At 39.0% G+C, this 20,543-nt stretch overlaps 1 protein-coding gene and 1 long non-coding RNA gene across 2 annotated transcripts; both read right to left on the bottom strand.

Annotated features, from left to right (window-relative positions):
* Positions 1-1,004: 1,004 nt before the first annotated feature.
* LOC138896934 (uncharacterized) lies at positions 1,005-2,633 on the bottom strand. The gene is made up of 2 exons (XR_011410544.1): positions 1,816-2,633; positions 1,005-1,738 (listed from the first exon to the last, which is right to left on the bottom strand). It is a non-coding gene; the product is annotated as an uncharacterized lncRNA (long non-coding RNA).
* A 13,232-nt stretch (positions 2,634-15,865) lies between these two features.
* LOC104085115 (uncharacterized) lies at positions 15,866-16,912 on the bottom strand. Its single transcript, XM_009589071.2, has one exon. It carries the CDS (start codon positions 16,910-16,912, stop codon positions 15,866-15,868), a length of 1,047 nt encoding a protein of 348 aa, XP_009587366.2.
* Positions 16,913-20,543: the final 3,631 nt, after the last annotated feature.

Raw genomic sequence — 20,543 nt, 5'->3', positions numbered from 1 at the left:
TGGGCGCCTGCTGACTTTAAAAACTTGAAATGAATTCCCTCGTTTTCCAGGTGGGTGCCTGATATTGACTTAACACTTGAAATGAATTCCCTCATTCTCCAGGTGGGCGCCTGATGTTGACTTAAAACTTGAAATAAATTCCCTTGTTCTCCAGGTGGGTGCCTGATGTTGACTTAAAACTTGAAATAAATTCCCTCGTTCTCCAGGTGGGCGCCTGATGACTTAAAACTTGAAATAAATTCCCCCATTCTCCAGGTGGACGCCTGCTGACTTAAAAACTTAAAATAAATTCCCTCGTTTTCCAGGTGGGTGCCTGATGTTGACTTAACACTTGAAATGAATTCCCTCATTCTCGCCTGTTGTTGACTTAAAACTTGAAATAAATTCCCTCATTCTCCAGGTGGACGCCTGCTGACTTAAAACTTGAAATGAATTCCCTCATTCTCCAGGTGGGCGCCTGCTGTTGACTTAATACTTGTAATAAATTCCCTCATTCTCCAGGTGGGCGCCTGCTACTACAACAAAACGGAAACAACAAAAGAAACTTTTTCTGCCCCAGTTTACACTAGGAAGATTTGTGAGTTATTAGCAAAACTATAAATTACCTATGCTATTGATGAAGGATGCAATGATGAGAGTAAAATTGAAGACTCGACTAGGATGTGCGTCTCCTAAAGAAATAAAAATCTGAAAAATCCAAACTAGGAAGTGCATCTCCTAAATTTGAGATTGAGCTTGCGGAAAACTAAAAACTAAGCTTGACTAAACTAAAAACTGACCCTATTCTCCAGGCGGGACCCCTGATTTCAAGAAAATTAAAGATTGATAACTTAAGAAAACTGAAAATTGACCCTTTCTTTTTTAAAAAAAATAAAATAAATCCAGACTTCCCTTTTTTTTAACTTATTATCCTAGGAGAAATTTCATCTGACTTGGTTTTAATCTTAGGAGAAAGATTCATCAGACTAAGATTTTGATCCTAGGAGAAAATTCATCAGACTAGGTCTTTTTTTTTTTTGGTATCTTAGGAGAAAGATTCATGAGACTAAGATTTCTATCCTAGGAGAAAGTTCATCAAACTAGGTTTTCAATCTTAGGAGAAAGATTCATCAGACTAAGATTTCGATCCTAGGAGAAAATTCATCAGACTAGGTCTCTTTTTTATTATCTTAGGAGAAAGATTCATCAGAGATTTCGATCCTAGGATAAAATTCATCAGACTAGGTTTTCTATCTTAGGAGAAAGATTCATGAGACTAAGATTTTGATCCTAGGAGAAAGTTCATCAGACTAGGTTTTTTTTTGTTATCTTAGGAGAAAGATTCATCAGACTAAGATTTCTATCCTAGGAGAAAGTTCATCAGACTGGGTCCTCTTTTTTTGTTATCTTAGGAGAAATATTCATTAGACTAAGATTTTGATCCTATGAGAAACTTCATCAGACTAGGTCTCTTTTTTTTTTTTGGTATCTTAGGAGAAAGATTCATCATACTAAGATTTCTATCCTAGGAGAAAGTTAATCAGACTAGGTCTTCAATCTTAGGAGAAAGATTCATCAGCCTAAGATTTCGATCCTAGGAGAAAATTCATCATACTAGGTCTCTTTTTTATTATCTTAGGAGAAAGATTCATCAGACTAAGATTTCGATCCTAGGAGAAAATTCATCAGACTACGTTTTCTATCTTAGGAGAAAGATTCATCAGACTAAGATTTTGATCCTAGGAGAAAGTTCATCAGACTAGGTCTTTTTTTTGTTATCTTAGGAGAAAGATTCATCAGACTAAGATGTTTATCCTAGGAGAAACTTCATCAGACTAGGTTTTCTATCTTAGGAGAAAGATTCATCGGACTAAGATTTTGATCCTAGGAGAAAGTTCATCAGACTAGGTCCTTTTTTATTATCTTAGAAGAAAGATTCATCAGACTAAGACGTTTATCCTAGGAGAAAATTCATTAGACTAGGTTTTCTGTCTTAGGAAAAAGATTCATCAGACTAAGATTTTGATCCTAGGAGAAAGTTCATCAGACTAGGTCCTTTTTTATGGTATCTTAGGAGAAAGATTCATCAGACTAAGATTTTGATCCTAGGAGAAAGTTCATTAGACGAGGTTTTCTATCTTAGGAGAAAAATTTATCAGACTAAGATTTTTATTGGGAGAAAATCCATCAGACTAGGACTTTTTATCCTAGGAGGAAAAATGTGAAGAGCAATGGCAACATTTTATGCACACTAGCAAGACAGATAAAGGCAAAGATTTGAGAAACTTTCCTTTGTCGGCTCTTCTCTTCTTTTTTCTTTTTCTTTCTTTTCTTCTTTTTTTTTTGTTTTTGAACCAACTTCCTTGCACTGCTTTGGTCCTGTTCGAACAAAGAAAATTTTGTCAGTTTTAAAAGTGGTGGTCGGTTTGTGGCCTTAAGTCTTGGGCAGCTTGGCTTTTGCTCAATCAGCTTGAGTCGATTTCAAGAAACTTTTTGTTTTACATCAACCCTGATCATTTCACACCCAGTACCATTTGTATTTGTGGCTCAATCAGCCTTATCCCAACTGAAGATCTTTGCTTAGGTGACCTTTTCAATGTCTTGAATGTCTTTCTCCTTTTTGAGCAATTTGTCTGTCAGAGAGAATCACAACTGGTAAGAGCCTTTTGCACGATGTGCACACTTCATAGTCATTGTTCGGTACTACAGAGAATTACTGATTAATCTTGAGGTTATCTTTGCTTGCTTTACCCTAATAGGCTGACAAGAGTCTTTTGGGGGGGAAGCCTTTGCATGAATCCTCAATGCATGTTGACAGTAAAAACTGAATGTGCCGGCCAAATTTACTTTGTGCAACGAAAAAGCTGGTAGCAGATTTTGAAATCTTTTCTTACTTATTTTGACAAGGGCTCACTTAGAGTGAAGGACACAATGACGCAAATAAACAATATTGACAAGAAATGCCCCTGTCGGGACGGACAGAAAGAAGAGTTTTTTTTTATTTTCAATAACTAGCCTTAATGATCATGACATGCATTTTGAACTTAATGGTCGATCCATCAAACTAATCCAATCTTTCCTTTTACTATTCTTATAAACTTTGAAGTCGGGCTTGTTCGTGCCAATCCTTTGCATCAGCTTCACGACTCACTTTCGACTAGTGGTGCCCCGAGAGATTTTCACCAACAAGCCTCTCTCATTTATTTCTCTTCTTACCTTCGCCTTACAGTGCCCGTGACGGTTTTCACTAGTAAGACTCTCTCATTTTTCTTTTATTTTTCTTTTTCTTTTGCTTTCTTGTGTGAGCAACTTGACAGTGTTCTATGTCGCGTGACAACTTTTGCTCATTGCATGCTTCTCTTGGCATTCTTGAAGGCATATCAAGAGGTCTTTATTTGGAAGGTTTTTGGACAGGGTTAAAAAGAAGGGTTGACATGAAGGCTCAAAGTAGACTAGAAATGAGAGGTTGTAGACTTACAACTCTTGGAATCGACTCTTTCAAAAGTGAAATAAAATCTTTGCCCCAGTTTCAGATATTGGGGATTTTTTGGATTTTCTTTTTCTGAATTCTTATTTGGTTGGACCGAACCGTGTAAGGCTGCCTACGTATCCTTTTTTAAAGGAATCAGGTCAAACGTAGTTAATACCTCTGAACTAACTTTTTTTTTTCATCTTTCTTTCTTTTTCTTTTTCTTTTTCTTTTTCTTTCTTTTTTTCTCATTTTTTCCTTCTTTCTTCTCTTTTTTTGTTTTCAAAACAAACTGCCCCAGCTTCTATTTTCTAGGGGCATGGACCTTCGAATGTTCTTTTTTCTTTTTCTTTTTCACTTGAACTTTCTAAGAGTTTCCCCAGTTTGTATTTTGGGAGCATGAACTTTTCTTTTCATTTATTTTTTACTTTTGACTCTAAACTTGATTCCAAAAGAGGGTGATCAAAGAAAATAACACAGGCTCAAAAGGTGTAACAAAGGGTATAAAGTGTTTGGGTAGCAGAACAAGGGCCTCCTAGCCTCTAGAGTGCCAATCATGGTTTCCTTTCGCGACACAACATTGATGAACATGTTTGTCTTCTTGGTGTGTCGTGGTCGGAAGACACTTTTCACCTATTAATGTCAAACTTTCCAATAAACTTCAATTGATTCTTCCTTAAACCCGACCTTCACAATGATTTGAAGGTAAAGATCATTAACCTCCAGGGGTCATTTTATTTGAGCTTAATTCCAAAGTGTTTCAACTCTTTATTCATCCTCAAAAGTTCCTTTTTCTCATTTATCCAATTCAAGCTTAAATCAGTTTTCTAAGATCTGGCCAAAAATTCCGCATGCATGTCATATCACTAAAACTAGTGGGAAAAGAACTAATCATGGAATGACACAAAAGGACAAACTGTATTTCATTGAGTAAACAACAAGACAAACAACCTAAAATCCGAGTTACAACCCTAAAATAACCCGGCTAATGAAAATAGCAACAAAACGGACAGACAAGACTCACACAAACAAAATAGAGGGATAGAAGGGTTTGACTCAATAAAACAAATAAAATCTGGATCACACCCTGGAATAACCCAGATAATAGAAAAAATATCAAAACAAGCTACCAAGATTCCTTCCTAGTGAGGAGGAAATGTCTTTTCAATTGCTAAGCTTGACATTTAGCCACAAATTTGCTCATCTGAATCACCATGGCCTTCTCCAATTTCAGTTGGCAAGTTCCCGAGAGGATTCTCATAGTCCATGTCACCATACATCATCCCCACAAGGTGTGCATCATCATGTGCATGTAAAGGATTCTGCGTGATATTCTGGGTGTCATTATCTTGGATCACAATCAGTTTTTCCTGGATCATCCTTTCTATTTCTCTTTTCAAATACCGACAACTTTCAACATTGTGCCCTTGGGCATTGGAATGGTATTCACACCTTTTAGAAGGGTCAAAGCTTCTTGCACATGGGTCCACATGATTTGGAGGAATAGGTACAATCATGTCATAATGCTTTAATTTCTCAAACACACTTGTATAGGACTCTCCTATTGGTGTAAAATTATCTTTCAACCTTTGTTCTCCTCTATACCCCTGGCTTGGATGTGGGTTATAGGGAACTTGAAAAATTTGTGAAGGATGGTGGAGATTTTGCGGTGCTGGTGCTCGCCTTTTGGTGTGTCTTGGTGGCTGGACAACATACTGAAGTGGAGAAATAGAGTATTGTGGGTTCCGAGGTGGATAGTAGTGCTCAGGGGAATCATCGGAAACCTGATGAGGCTGCTCATACCCTCGAGATATTCTCCTAGGACCTCTTCTCGACCTTATTGTCATCATGGTTTCTTCATCCTTCTCATTCGTGTCACTAAAATTATCAGATTCAATCTGGACAGCCTGAGTTGCAGCTTTGAGAACTGCTAGACTTATAATTTTGCCTGTCTTAAGGCCATTCTCAACCATTTCCCCAATTTTGATTGCTTCCGAGAAGGATTTGCCCACTGCGACATCATGTTTTGAAAATAATCTGCCTCTTGAGCCTGAAGGATGACAGTGATTAGCTCATGGTCATCCATGGGTGGCTTAACTCTAGCCGCTTGCTCTCTCCATTTAATGGAATATTCCCTGAAACTTTCAGTTGGTTTCTTCTTCAAGTTTGAAAGGGAATTGCGGTCTGGGGCGATATCGATGTTGTATTGGAACTGTTTGACAAAGGCCTGGGCCATGTCATCCCAGACATGCCAGTGAGAGGTTTCTTGATCCATAAACCATTCAGAGGCTACCCCTGTCAGGCTTTCCCCGAAATAAGCCATTACTAGTTCTTCTTTTCCCTCCATACCTCTTAGTTGATTGCAATACCTTTTCAGGTGGGCTATGGGGTCTCCGTGTCCATCATACTTTTCAAATTTGGGAGTCTTGAAACCAAGTGGCAAACGAACACCGGGGAACATACATAAATCCTTGAAGGCAATACTCTTCTGACCTACCGACCCTTGTATGTTTTTCAACTTTTGTTCTAAGTTTTTCACTCTTTGGGTCATTTCTTCTTGTGCCATCTTTCGGGTAGGCTTCTCAATCTTTGAAGGAAGATCAAATAGGTACGAGTGATACTCAGGAGAATGGTATTGTTCTTGATGGGTAGCAAATTGTGACTTATGACTTTTCTTTTGTACCACTGTTGGCTGTGGGATAGTGAAAACGGGCATAACAGCAGTGATTGTCTGATTGGTTGTCAATGGCACACTTTGGGAGCGCGCAACAGAAGTTCCAGCTGTAGTCGTACAGTTGGGATGAAGACTGAACCTAAATGGATAGGATCAATCAGACAATGAGACATGAGTAGTAGTAGTCAAGATGGGTGTGAATTTTGGGAAAACATAAGAAAGGGGTGGTCCTTGACCATTGGCCGATGCTTGACACATTTCAATCGTTTGTTGTTTCAGTATTCTATTTTCCTCAACCATAGTAGACTCTTGTTGAACCCTCTGACCTTGAGTCTCTTGACCACTCGTAACAGCTTCAATGTCAGTTGTCTATGATATTTTTCCTTTGGATCTTGTGTTGATAGCTTACCACAAACCGACCATCACTTTCTTCTATGATTCAAAACAAGAGACACGTTAGAATGGACTCAGTCGGTCCTTATTATCATCATCATTTTTTTTCATTTTTTTATTTTTTTTGGTCGATCGAACCTGATGTGGGTTGCCTACGTATCATGTGGGAACATAAATCAGATCATGCGTAGTTCGGGAATATCATAAATAAAGTAAATAAACTAACTCTTTTTGGATTTTGATTTTTTTTTATTTCCGAAAGAAAGACTTATAAATTGTAGAAAGAAAATATTTTTGGAATTTGATTTTTTTTTCTATTTTTTTCCGAAAGTACTTCTATATAAGAAAGAAAAATATTTTTTGGCTTTTCATGTTTTGTTTTTTTTTTTTTTGGATTTTTGGGAGAAAGACTTTCTAAAAAAAATGTAAAAAATATTTTTTTTTGGATTTTGATTTTATTTGTTTTCTTTTTCTAATAAAAGACTCCTACAAATAAAATATTTTTTTGGTTTAAAAATTTTCTTATTTTTTATATTTTTTGGGATTTTCTAAAAAAAAGACTCCTAAAGAAGGAATTAAAGGAAAGTATTTTTGGATTTTTTTTAAAAAATGGGGGCCGGAACCGATTAGGTTTGCCTACGTATCTCACATCCGGTGAGAATCAGACCCGCGTAGTTCTGCCATTTTGATGCACAGAAAAATATGATTTGTTTTGAAATGATTTTCTCTTTTTATTCTTGAAATTTTGACAGAGTAACGGGTTTTTTTTTAATACCGGGATTGTCAAAACCAGGCGTTTTTCTATCCTACCTCACTCTTTGATTTTTCTCTTCTATGTTTTTTGATTTTTTTTTTCTAACTCAAGAAACCAGTCAACATACAAGCCAAGCAAATTAATGCACAAGTAGCACGAAAAGAATGCATCAGGATGGTCCTTTAATTTGGGGTACACCTATCCTAGACGGACCCAACCCCTGTGTTGAATCCCCTAAGTCAAATATACGTGATGCAAGCAAACGTACCTAATAGGGATCCGGCATGAGGCTGTGTTATTCTAAGTTTAAATCCTGGGTGTATTGTTCTAGACCTGGCTTACCCGAACGGACAACTCGAGCCCGGGGAGGGGGCAGCGTACCGGGAATACAGAAGCTTCACCGGCTTTGCAACTTGTCCGAACCTCGTTCTAAAATTAGGATATGACTCTAACAGAAAAGAAGCCACGCGAAGCGCACGCTTCCCAGAAAATTTAGAAGACTCAGAGAGAAGAGAGGTTTTCGTAACAATTTATATACAATACACAACAATATCAAAGCGGTAAAGAGAGGCAATTAGCACATTAGGCTCAAACAAGTAATATCAAACAATCATGAAAGCCAAGCATAATAGTTATCTAAGCTCGAATTCTGAACCCTGAACCAGAGATTCTGGGTTCTGATCCCCAGCAGAGTTGCCAGAGCTATCACACCTCCTTTTTCCCGTAGGGGTAGGGTTTTTTCCAGTTAAGTGACATTAATCGAAATAAGATTACTTATTTATTCAGAGTCTCCACTTGGAATAGTTTATGGTGTCCCAAGTCACCGGTTTATTTAAAATCCCAAATCGAGGAAACTGACTCTATTTATGGTTTGCGAACACAGAAGACCGGGTAAGGAATTCTGTTAACCCGGGAGAAGGTGTGAGGCACTCCCGAGTTCCGCGGTTTTAGCACGGTCGCTCAACTATTAATAATTGGCCTGATTATCTGATTTATTACATATTTGAAACCTACTGTGCATTTTTTACTTTTAAAATCGCTTTTAGTATTTATGGAATTCGTTTGAACAAGTCGCGATGTCGCGCACTCGTTTGTTTTTGTATACATTGTGAATCGCGTCACGTGAAATGCACCCGCGACTTACAACATGCTTATTTTTATTATTATTAGAAGTTGTGGTCGGGTCACATGAAATGCACGCCCGAATGGGATTTATGTATCGTGACCATGCCACGGGAACCGTACCCATAGTCACGATGATTTATTAATCGCGCCTAAAGTAAGCTACAACTGTACAAGAATTATTTATCTCACTAAGTTTGAGATTGCTTATAAAGTCATAAACCATGGATTCATTACTGGAGATTAAAGTGAACCGATTTGGAAACAAAAGGATCGCTATTCACATGTTGAATCACTAGGAAATTACTCCATTCAAGAGTTAACATACTTCACTCTCACTACTGTTTCAAGGAATCAAATGTTAATATAGTGTAAGGACTCCATTTCACACAGTGAATCAATTCATCAACTGCATTTTTGGGAAGAAAACTTAACATGCCATAAGGAAAATGAGATTTAGAGGGACCTATCCATGACTTTGACCAAATACAACTAGTTTTCATACATAGTCACAAATGTTACATACCCATATGATGTGATTTAAACCTATGCAAAATTGTTGCGTCAAATTCTTTATCCAAAAGCAACCAATATACTTTGAGTTCAACAAAGGGGAAAGAAAATCAAACCATAAACCTCACACCCAATCTTTTACAATAATGACCATGAGAATTCTAGCTTTTGCTTAAACTGTAACTTTACAACTGCCTTTCAAAGTCCAGTCACTTTTTATGCGGTCATTAAAATAATCATGTATATAACCAATGCATCAACATAAGATATAGCACATATTTATTTGATTCCAAATCGGCAAGGAACATGTATAATTCAGTAATTTGAGTGTCAAAATGACTTAAAGTAAAGTAACAAAGGATCATATCATAGAAATCGTAATCATAAAGTAACAAGTAACATATTCAATAGATCAAACACGGACTAGCAATTTTGAACTAGCAACAGTGACTTTGAAGATTGAAAATAAATTGAGCTGATAAACGATCATTTTACTATAATTCCAGAATTTACATATAGAGTTTGGGATATGTACCTAGGATGCAGAGAGATAATCAGGATTTGCCAAATACGGGCTATATCTAAAAATCAACGAGTTTGGAGCTCGTCAATGAAGTGAATCGGCAGCACTCTGCAACAATTTGAGAGTGTAATCACTCTTAGAAGCCCAAAAATTAACCAACAAATCGACAGAAAACCAAATAGCTCTTTGAAGCTACAGATCTAAACTAGCATTTTTAGGCATTTGGAGCATTTTCAACTGTTGCTCTTATTTTTTTTCGCTACCCTCAATTTCCAATCTCAAAAACGAAACTGCAGATGGTGGGGTGAGTCTATGAGTATGGTCTGTGAGGAAGGTGAGAGTGAAAGAATGAGAGTGAGAGAGGGGTGGCGCTAGGGTTCTCTAAAGGGTGAAGGGTCCGATTCTCTGTTTCTATTGTGAATTGGAGATGGAGAAAGAATGGGGCAGCTGGGTTCTTAGAATTAGGTCCGTTCTCCTCTACGGTTAAGGGAAAGGGAAGGTTTTTATGAAAATGGAAAGGGAAAACGACAGTAGTATTGGGGTGATACTACGTCGTTTCATGGTCTCAGAGGTAAGGATTTTATGTCAGTATGATGTCTAGAACTTACCCCGTATGTTTGAAAAGCGAAATAGTAGTCTTGTTCAGTCTAGGACGTGATATAGGCATTTCTTTGTTGAGCCAATTATATGTCTGTGACCAGCCTAATTGTTGTGTATCCTAATTAGCCCTATTGAGTCTGTCATCCTATTTTCTTTGGCAACCACACTACAAGCCTGACCCCGTTGTTTTAATTAACTATTTGATTGAACCGTTTACCTCTCTTGAGCACTTGATATATTTTTAAGCTTGTTAAAGCTAGGGGGAGATATGGTTGGGTTGTGGAGTGGAACTATAGAAAAGGAGAAAGGTGCACTACTTGAAGAAATTGTGAGATCCATTTGTAGGGAATTGAAGAAAAGAGAAAGAGAAAAAAAATGTTGGTGTTTGTGTATATTATAAAGAAAATTATTCCTTGCTAGTGGTAAATCTTTCTTTGTCTGTGCTTAAAAAAATTGGGATCTTGATATTATGATGTTGTGAAGGTTGAGGTTTGGTTCAACATAAGTGTGGGGTTTGAAGTTGTGAAATTGTATGTATTAAAGTGCTTAGGGAGGTGTAGGCACTATATCCAAATATATCCTACTCGTCCCATATCCTACATTACAACTAATTAAAGTCCTACATGATCCTTGACTAAATGAGCTCAAATTAGTAGAGTACTACACAAGCCTATGGTACGTTTTCTGTGGCGCATGAATTTTATTTCTGAGAGTGAGTTAATTCTTTCTATTTTGAGTTCCTATTTATTCTTGAATTTTATTGTGAGTAGAACTACTCTCTTTCTTTGGTGTGAGGGCACATGATTTGCGAAGGAAAGGTAATATCAACTACGCTCACTGTGGGGGTGCAGACTCCAGAGGGGGTCCTTCAGCCCAAGCGCTATAATAGCCAAATCCAGGCATAAATAGATAAACATAATGTGAGCACCTAATTTTTGCCCTAATATAAAATTACTCCTAAAAATCTAAAAAATAGCTTTAAATTATTTTTCTATATTTTTACTTAGTTTGCTTTGTACGTATTCATGTTTGATACATTTTTAAGTTGCATTTTAAATCCTAAAGAAAATACAAAAATATTTTTAATTTTTACATTTTTTTTATATTTTAATTGCATAATCAATTGCATTTGTAAAATACTAAAATACCAAAAAATACATTAGTAACTCTACATGCATTTGTTAGCTAAATGAATTAGTTAGTTATAGAAAAATAGGTCATTAGGTTAATTTTACAAATTAGTTGGAATTAGGAGTGTTAAATAAATTGATTAGTCTTGCAAAATACAAAGAAAGAACAGAGTAGACTGTTGGGTCTTTAATATCGTTTGGGCTATTTAATTTGAGGCCCAAAATCCAAATATGTCCGCCCCAGTCCTCTATCCAATACCCGATCGGTTAAAAATAAAAAATGGGATGAAGTTCCATTTTAAGAACTTAAACTCTCTGCCCAGTAATTTATTCTATGTGATCGCGAACTTCCTCACGCGATCGCGTAGCACAAGTTTTCACTACCCAGAAAATAACCCTACTTGATCGCAAACTATCCCACGCGATCGCGAAATTCAAACCTACAGTCCCACGTGATCGCAAACCATTGCACGTGATCGCGAAGCACAAATGCGTGGCCTTCCCTGCTGCTCCACTTACTCCACGCGAACGCGACCTCCTCCACACGGTCGCGAATACCAAATTCTCACACCTACACGATCGCAGCCCTATTCACGCGATCGCGAAGAACAAAAATATCACTGTCTCAAACAAGCCTATGCGATCGCAAACTATCTCTCACGCGATCGCGTAGAACAAAGTCGCCTCTGCCCAATTTACACTACACGATCGCAGACAAACTTACGCGATCGCGTATAAGAAAATCAGAAGAAAAATACCAGCAGCTATCAGTAGTGTTCCAAAGGCCAAAAGTGATCCGTTAGCCGTCCGAAACTCACCCGAGCCCCTCGGGACCTCAACCAATTATACCAACAAGTCCCAAAACATCATACGAACTTAGTTAAACCCTAAAATCACACCAAACAATGCTAAAACCACGAATCATCCTCCAATTCAAGTTTAATGAAACTTAAGATTTCCAACTTCTACATTCGGTGTCGAAACCTATCAAATCAAGTCAGATTGACCTTAATTTTTGCACACAAGTCATAAATGACATGAGGGAGCTATAAAAAATTTTGAAACTAGATTCCGACCCCAATATCAAAAAGTCAACTCCCCGGCCAAACTTCCAAACTTAAATTCTTGTTTTAGCCATTTCAAGCCTAATTTAACTACAGACTTCCAAATAAAATTCCGAACACGCTCCTAAGTCCAAAATCACCATACAGAGCTAGTGGAACCGTTAAATCTCGATTTCGGGATCATTTTCTCAAAATGTTGACCGAAGTAAAATTTAGCATTCTAAGGCCAACTTAAGGAACCAAGTGTGCCAAATTCAACCTGAGCACTCCTAAATCACGAACCAACCATCCCCGTAAGTCATAAGTTAATAAAAGCACATACATGGAGTTTTATTTAGGGGAACGGGGTTTTAAAGTCCAAATGACCGGTTGGGTCATTACATTCTCCACCTCTTAAACAAACGTTCATCCTCGAACGGGTTTAGAATTGTACCTGGAGTGCTGAAAAAGTGTGGATATCTGCTCCGCATGTTTTCCTCGGCCTCCTAAGTCGCTTCCTCGACTGGTTGGCCCCTCCACTGGACCTTTACTGCAGAAATCCTCTTGGACCTCAACTGGCGAACCTGTTCATCAACAATGGCAACTGGTTCCTCTTCATAGCCCAAACTATTATCTAGTTGAATTGTGCTGAAGTCTAGCACATGTGATAGGTCGGCATGATACTTCCGGAGCATAGATACATGGAAAACCGGATGAACTCCTGATAGACTGGAAGGCAATGTAAGCTCATAAGCAACCTCCCCAACTCGTCTCAACACCTCAAATAGGCCTATAAACCTTAGGCTCAATTTCCCCCTTTTCCCAAATCTTATGATTCCCTTCATCGGCGAAACTTTCAAGAGAACTTTTTCACCCATCATAAAGGATAAATCACGCGCTTTCTTATCTGCATAACTCTTCTGTCTGGACTGCGCTGTACGAAGTCGCTCCTAAATCAACTTTACCTTTTCCAAGGCATCTTTCACCAAATCAGTACCATATAATTTAGCCTCACTAGGCTCAAACCATCCGATGGGTAAATAACATCGTCGACCATATAAAGCGTCAAATGGAGCCATCTCGATGCTCGATTGGTAATTGTTATTATAAGCAAACTCGGCCAAAGGCAAGAAACGATCCCACTGACCTCCAAAGTCAATCACACATGCCCTGAGCATATCCTCCAAAATCTGAATTGTTCGCTCTGACTGCCCGTCGGTCTGTGGATGAAAGGGTGCGCTTAGCTCTACACGGGTCCCCAATTCGTTCTGTACTGCTCTCCAGAAATGTGAAGTAATCTAAGGGCCTTTATCTAATATGATAGAAATTGGCACACCGTGCAACCGAACTATCTCCTGAATATAAACCTGGGCTAACCTCTCTGAAGTATACGTAGTCACAACCAGAATAAAGTGTGCCGACTTGGTCAACCTGTCGACAATGACCCAAACTGCATCAAACTTCCGCATGGTCCACGGCAACCCAACTACAAAGTCCATAGTAATGCGTTCCCATTTCCACTTTGGTATAGTCATTTGCTGAAGTAGGCCATCTGGCCTCTGGTGCTCATATTTAACTTGCTGGCAATTTAAACACCTAGCTACATACTCAACTATGTCCTTTTTCATTTGTCGCCACCAATAATGATGCCTCAAGTCACGATACATCTTCGTAGCACCTACATGGATAGAATACCGAGAATTGTGTGCCTCTTCCAGGATCGTTTTCCTCAGTCCATCCACATTAAGAACACATAGACAACCCTGGAGTCGCAGAACACCATCCGCTCCAATAGTAACTTCCTTGGCACCACCATGTAGTGTCATTTCTCAAAGAACCATTAAGTGTGGATCATCATACTGGCGAGCCTTGATCTGTTCAAATAGTGAAGACCGAGCTACAACACATGCAAGAACTCGGCTGGGCTCTGAAATATCCAGCCGCACAAGTATGTTGGCCAAGGACTGAATATCCAAAGCTATTGGCCTCTCCTCTACTGAAATGAAAGCCAAACGACCCATACTCTCCGCCTTTCTACTCAAGGCGTCTGCAACCACATTTGCTTTGCCCGGATGATATAGGATAGTAATATCATAATCTTTCAGTAACTCCAGCCATATGTGTTGCCTCAAATTTAGGTCCATCTTCTTGAATAAATGCTACAAACTGCGATGATCAGTGTAAACTTCACAAGACACACCATAAAGATAATGCCTCCAAATCTTAAGAACGTGAACAATCGCAGCTAACTCTAAATCATGCACCGGATAATTCTTCTCGTGGGGCTTCAGCTGACATGAAGCATATGCAATAACTCGCCCTTCTTGCATTAATACACAACCCAAGCCAACGCGTGAAGCGTCACAATACACTTTATATATTCCCGAACCAGAAGGCAACACTAACACTGGTGTTGTAGTCAATGCTGTCTTGAGCTTCTGAAAGCTCACTTCACAATCATCGGACCATCGAAAAGGAGCACCCTTCTGGGTTAATTTTGTCAAAGGTGCTACAATAGATGAAAACCCTTCCACGAACCGACGATAATAACCTGCTAAACCCAAAAAACTCCTAATCTGAGTCGCCGAAGTGGGACGATGCCAATTCTGAACTGCCTCAATCTTTTTGGGATCAACTTTAATGCCCTCGCCCGATACAATATGCCCCAAAAATGCTACAGACTCTAGCCATAACTCACATTTGGAGAACTTAGCATATAGCTTTTGTTCCCGCAATGTCTGAAGCACTACTCTCATATGCTGCTCGTGCTCCTCCTTACTGCGCGAGTAAATCAAAATGTCATCGATGAAGACAATGACAAACGAATCAATATATGGCCTTAATACCATGTTCATCAAATCCATAAACGCTATCGGGGCATTAGTTAAACCGAAAGACATCACTAAAAACTCATAATGACCATATCTAGTCCGGAAAGCAGTCTTCGAAATATCCGAATCCCGAATCTTCAACTGATGGTACCTCGACCTCAAGTCGATCTTAGAGAACACCCTAGCACCCTGCAACTGGTCAAATAGGTCTTCAATACGTGGCAATGGGTACTTGTTCTTAATAGTGACTTTGTTCAATTGACGATAATCAATGCACATTCGCATCGTTCCATCCTTCTTCTTTACAAATAATACCGGTGCACCCCAAGGAGATACACTCGGTCTGACGAACCCTTGGGCTAGTAACTCCTCAAGTTGTTCTTTCAATTCTTTCAATTCTTTCGAAGCCATGCGATACGGTGGGATAGATATAGGCTGGGTATCTGGAGCCAAGTCAATATATAAATTAATATCACGATCAGGTGGCACGCCTGGAAGATCTGAAGGAAATACATCGGAGAACTCCCGAACTATAGGCACTGAATTAATAGCCAGAATCTCTGCAGTAGTATCCCGCACATAGGCTAGATAAGCTAAACAACCCTTCTCAACCATGTGTTAAGCCTTCATAAAAGAAATAACCCGATTAAATGCACTAACATACGAACTCTTCCACTCCAGCCTAGGCAATACTGGAATAGCCAAGGTAACAGTATTGGCATGACAATCTACAGTGGCGGACCCAGGATTTTTATCAAACGGGTTCAAAATATGAAGAAGCAAATATATAAAGAGGTCAACAAAAAAATATATTAATAAAATATATTATTACAACTATCCTCTACGAGTTTTCATTTCCTGAAACGTATTCATAATAGTCTCAACACGATAGTGATGTAAAATAGTATAATCAGCAACTTTACGTCGAGATCTTCCAGAGTTAACATAGAGGTCATCAAAGTTTGGTATCAAAATATTATACTTGACACAAAATACAGATACCTTATCAATAAGTGAATCCCATTCTTCTTCTCTTAGCTTTTGTAACCGTCTCTTTGCCACTTCAACAAGTAGAATAGCATTTGCAATATCTTGCTCCTTTTTTTGTAAGGATGTATTAAGCTCATTTGTGATCCCCAAAACATCTCTCATTAGGTGCAACATGAAAGCAACCTCAAATGTTTGACAACTGCTAAGATATCCCTTTGCCTTAGCTCTTTCTTCTAAAGTCCAGGCATCAACAACGATAGTATCAAGAACATCAATAATTGAGCCAAACATAGAAATAAAGTTCTTAAAAGATTTGTAGTGTGAACCCCAACGAGTATCTACAGCTCTAGCAAGACCAAGTTCTTGATTCAAACCCCTACCAGTTTCAAGTTCACCCATGTCTAATGCCTCTTGAACTTTTTCTGCTTGAGATTCTCTAAGATCATCCATACGTTTAAAAGAACCTCCCACTATATTCAATACATTAGAAACAAACAATACAAGTTCTCCCACTTCAAGACACTTTTTGGATACCGCAACAAGAGTCAATTGAAGTTGGTGTGCAAACCAATGAATGGAATAAGCAGATTTACTTTCTTGTTGAATCAAAGTTTTGAGGCCACGTAAATCCCCTTGCATGTTGCTTGCTCCATCATAGCACTGTCCACGCACATAAGATAAACTCAAAGAATGTTGAGCAAGGTAATCAACAATTGCTTTCTTTAAACACAAAGCAGTAGTATTACGAACATGAACGATCCAAATAAAATGATCCACCATAGATCCGCATCTATTAACATATCGCATGATAATAGCTAATTGCTCTTTGCGTGATACATCACATGATTCATCAACTAGCATTGCAAAAGAGTCTCCATTTAGATCGTCCATAATTGCTTTAACTGTTTCAATTTTACATGCAATGATAATGTCTTTCTAAATTTTATGAGAAGTCAACTGATCATTCTTTGGAGCCTTTTTCAACACAAGATCATGAATTTTATCGCACCTCTCTGCATACCATGAAAGAATCTCAACAAAGTTACCCTTGTTTAATGATGATTCATCTTCACGATGTCCACGGAATGCCAATCCTTGATTCAATAGGAGTCTCACCACCTCAATTGAAGCCTTCAAGCGAATTTTGTATTCGAGCTTGGTTTGAGTGGATTGCCTATCAAATGAAGTTTGAATTGACTGTTTTTGTTTTAATAGATCTTCACATTTCCTTTTTGCCTGATTATGAATACTGCTCGACCCATGCATATCTAATCTGTTCTTTTTGTGCCAGCTCTTAAATCCTAAACTTGAAAATACATCACCTCCACCTTGATAAATGCCTTCATCTTGAAATAAGTAACAATACAAACAGTAAGCTGCATCTTCAATCACACTATACTCCAACCAATTATGATATCCTTTAAACCATTTAGGATTGAAACGACGCTTTAAGCCCGAAAAATCTCTTTGAGGAAACTTATAATATCGGGGTTGGCAAGGACCTCTTCGGAGGTATGCTCTTCTAATCTCATCACGCTCATTTGGATGAAAGTCTCTAATGGGTAATATCTCCTTTGGATCAGTCTTTAAAGAATCGAGATCTATTCCTTGTCTTTATTTTTTAGAGGATTGAGGTTGTTCTACTAATTGGTTCAAATTTTCTTCCACGGGAGTAACAATTAGAAAGGATGAACTTGATTGTGGCAACTTGGAAGATACCGGAGGATAAAATCTCTTCATTGTAACATAAACTGGATTACCAAATTAGAATTCGAATTAGAAGAATAATTTAATTAAACTTAAATTTAAACTAACATTTATTCATTCTTCACCAATAATTTAATTTTCTTTTATTTTACATATCATTATATTATAAAACAGTTAGATGAGATTTTAATCATCATTAAATAGCTTTGGACCACAACTTTGAAAGTTCAAAATGTCTTTACAAGAGTTATTGTTTTCATCATAATTTTTCTTGAAGCAACAAAGAGAACAAATAAAAAAATCAGCAATGGCAATTCTAGTGATGGGCAAGTATTTTAAAGCAGATTATTTATATCATGGAATAATTGAGTTAATTGAAAGGAACACCTATATAATGCAGTTAGCCAAACACATATACATAATACACTCATACACTTAGAAAACAAAATTAATCTGAATCCAATATGTTATAGTCAATTAGTCATCCCTAAATCACTTAATGATAATTGATAAGATAGACCTAATTTATATGTACAAGAAAAAAAATTAGAAATCAGAAAGAAACCTGATGGTGATAATTGATGGTGAGAGAGTGAGAGGCTAATGGCAGGAGACAACTATGGAAGGAAGCAATATGACCTTGAAATTGAACTAAAAGATTCAATAGAGAGAGAGAGAAAGGGGAGGGAGAGAGAGAGAGAGACAACAAGCATTTTTTATGAAATATGCAGAAAAATAGAGAAGGGTTTCGGAATTGGGGCTGTTAGTTTGGGAATGGGTTGGGTCACTGTATTTTTGACATAAACGACGTCTTATTTAAATAGGAAATATGTATTAAAACAAAATAATTCTGACTGGTTTCGAACTCAAGACCTTGGGGAAAATTTGAACCCACTTTGCCAACAGGCTATTCGTCATCAATGTTTTAAGCGGGGTCAAAATAATTTTTATACATAAAACGTTCTTAGAAATATAAAATATACTTATATATACAGTATTATTTTTTGACGAAGCGGGTTTATTTGAACCCTCTTGACCCTACGTGGGTCCGCCCCTGACAATCTAGAATAGCATGATATGAAGATAACCAGTCCATGCCCAGAATAATTTTAAAATCGGTTATCTCAAGCAATAGGAGATCTCCTCTAGTTTCATAACCACAGAATGTAATAATACAGGACCGGTAGATCCGATTCACAATAACAGAATCGCCCACAGGAGTGGACACATAAACGAGAGTACTCAAGGACTCACGAGAAACACCGAGAAATTGAGCAAATAGAGAGGACACATATGAACATGCAGATCCTGGATCAAATAATACGGAGGCATCTTTTCCGCAAATAGAAATAATACCTGTAATCATGGCATCGGAGACCTCTGCATCTGGTCTGGCCAGAAAAGCATAGAACCGAGCTGGAGCTCCAACTCGTTGGCCTCCGCCTGGCTGACCTCCACCTCTAGGAAGGCCCCTACCCACCTGTCCTCCACCTCTTGGTGGTCGGACTATTGGTGGAGCAACTGGTGTGGTAATCATAGGCTACTAACCCTGCTGCACTGGCCTACCCTGAAGCCTGGGGCAGAATCTCTGTATGTGACTGGGATCCCCGCACTCGTAACAACTCTTCGGTACAATGGGTTGCTGACTAATAATCTGGCCCTGGTGACCTGAATACCCACTGGAAGAACCCTGAATAGCTAGTGGACGATAAGAACTCTTTGGTATAGCACTGAAATAAGGTCGCACTAGAGGACCCCAAGGAGGCGGTGGTGCTGGATATGGTGGCCTGCTAGACTGTCCTCTCACGAACTGACCTCTGCCCCCAGATGGAGCACCTCTGAACTCTCCAGAATACATAAACCGCTTATCTCTAGTAACCTGCTCTCAGCTGCGCTGACACCCACCCGCAATTATCCGGGCTATCTCCACGACTAGCTCATAAGAAGTACACATCTCAACCTCTCGGGCCATAGTGGCCTGAATGCCAGTATTTAAACCCGCAACAAACCTCTACACTCTCTCTGCCTCAGTAGGGAGTATCATAAGTGCATGGCGAGATAACTCAAAGAACCTCACCTCATAATCGGTCACTGACATCTGACCCTGTTGGAGCTGCTCAAACTGAAACCACAATTGTTCCCTCTGGGAGGGTGGAATATACATGTCCAAGAAAATACGGGTAAATCTGTCCCAAGTCATGGGAGGAGATTCTGCTGGTCTGCCAAGAACATAAGACTTCCACCATCTACAGGCCCTGCCTTCTAGCTGAAAAGTAGCAAAGTTAACCCTGTGAGACTCCAATATCTTCATGGTGTACAGTCTATCCTTGCATCGATCAATGAAATCCTCGGAATCTTCATGTCGCTCACCCCAAAGACAGGAGGATGTAGTCTAGTCCATCTGTCTAATAGTTTCTGCGGATCAGCAACTGCAGCTGGCCTGGGCTCAGGTGTAGCTGCTGCCACTGGCTGGGCTCCACCCACGGGTAGTGCACCTTGGGTCTAATATACAGCAGCTGCCTGTCCAGGAGCATATGCGGTCGGAGTCTGTGCTCCCCCGCCCGCCTGAGATATGGCTGGGTCTGCCGAAAATAAACCGGCCTGAGTCATAGTGTTCATGAACTGCAGCATACGACCCATGACATCCTGGAATCCCAGTGTAGATGTGAAATCCACCGGAGCTGGCTCTGCCACAGGCACCTCACCATGTTCCTCAATAATGGGATTCTCTATTGGACCCACTGGCGGCATAACTAGAACAGTCCTGGGACGTCCTAGTCCTCTACCACGAGCCGGAGCCCTCCCTCGACCACTG

Source organism: Nicotiana tomentosiformis, chromosome 8 (assembly GCF_000390325.3).
Source record: "Nicotiana tomentosiformis chromosome 8, ASM39032v3, whole genome shotgun sequence".
NCBI classification, from domain to species: Eukaryota; Viridiplantae; Streptophyta; class Magnoliopsida; order Solanales; family Solanaceae; genus Nicotiana; species Nicotiana tomentosiformis.
This window is presented reverse-complemented; position numbering and strand designations above follow the sequence as displayed.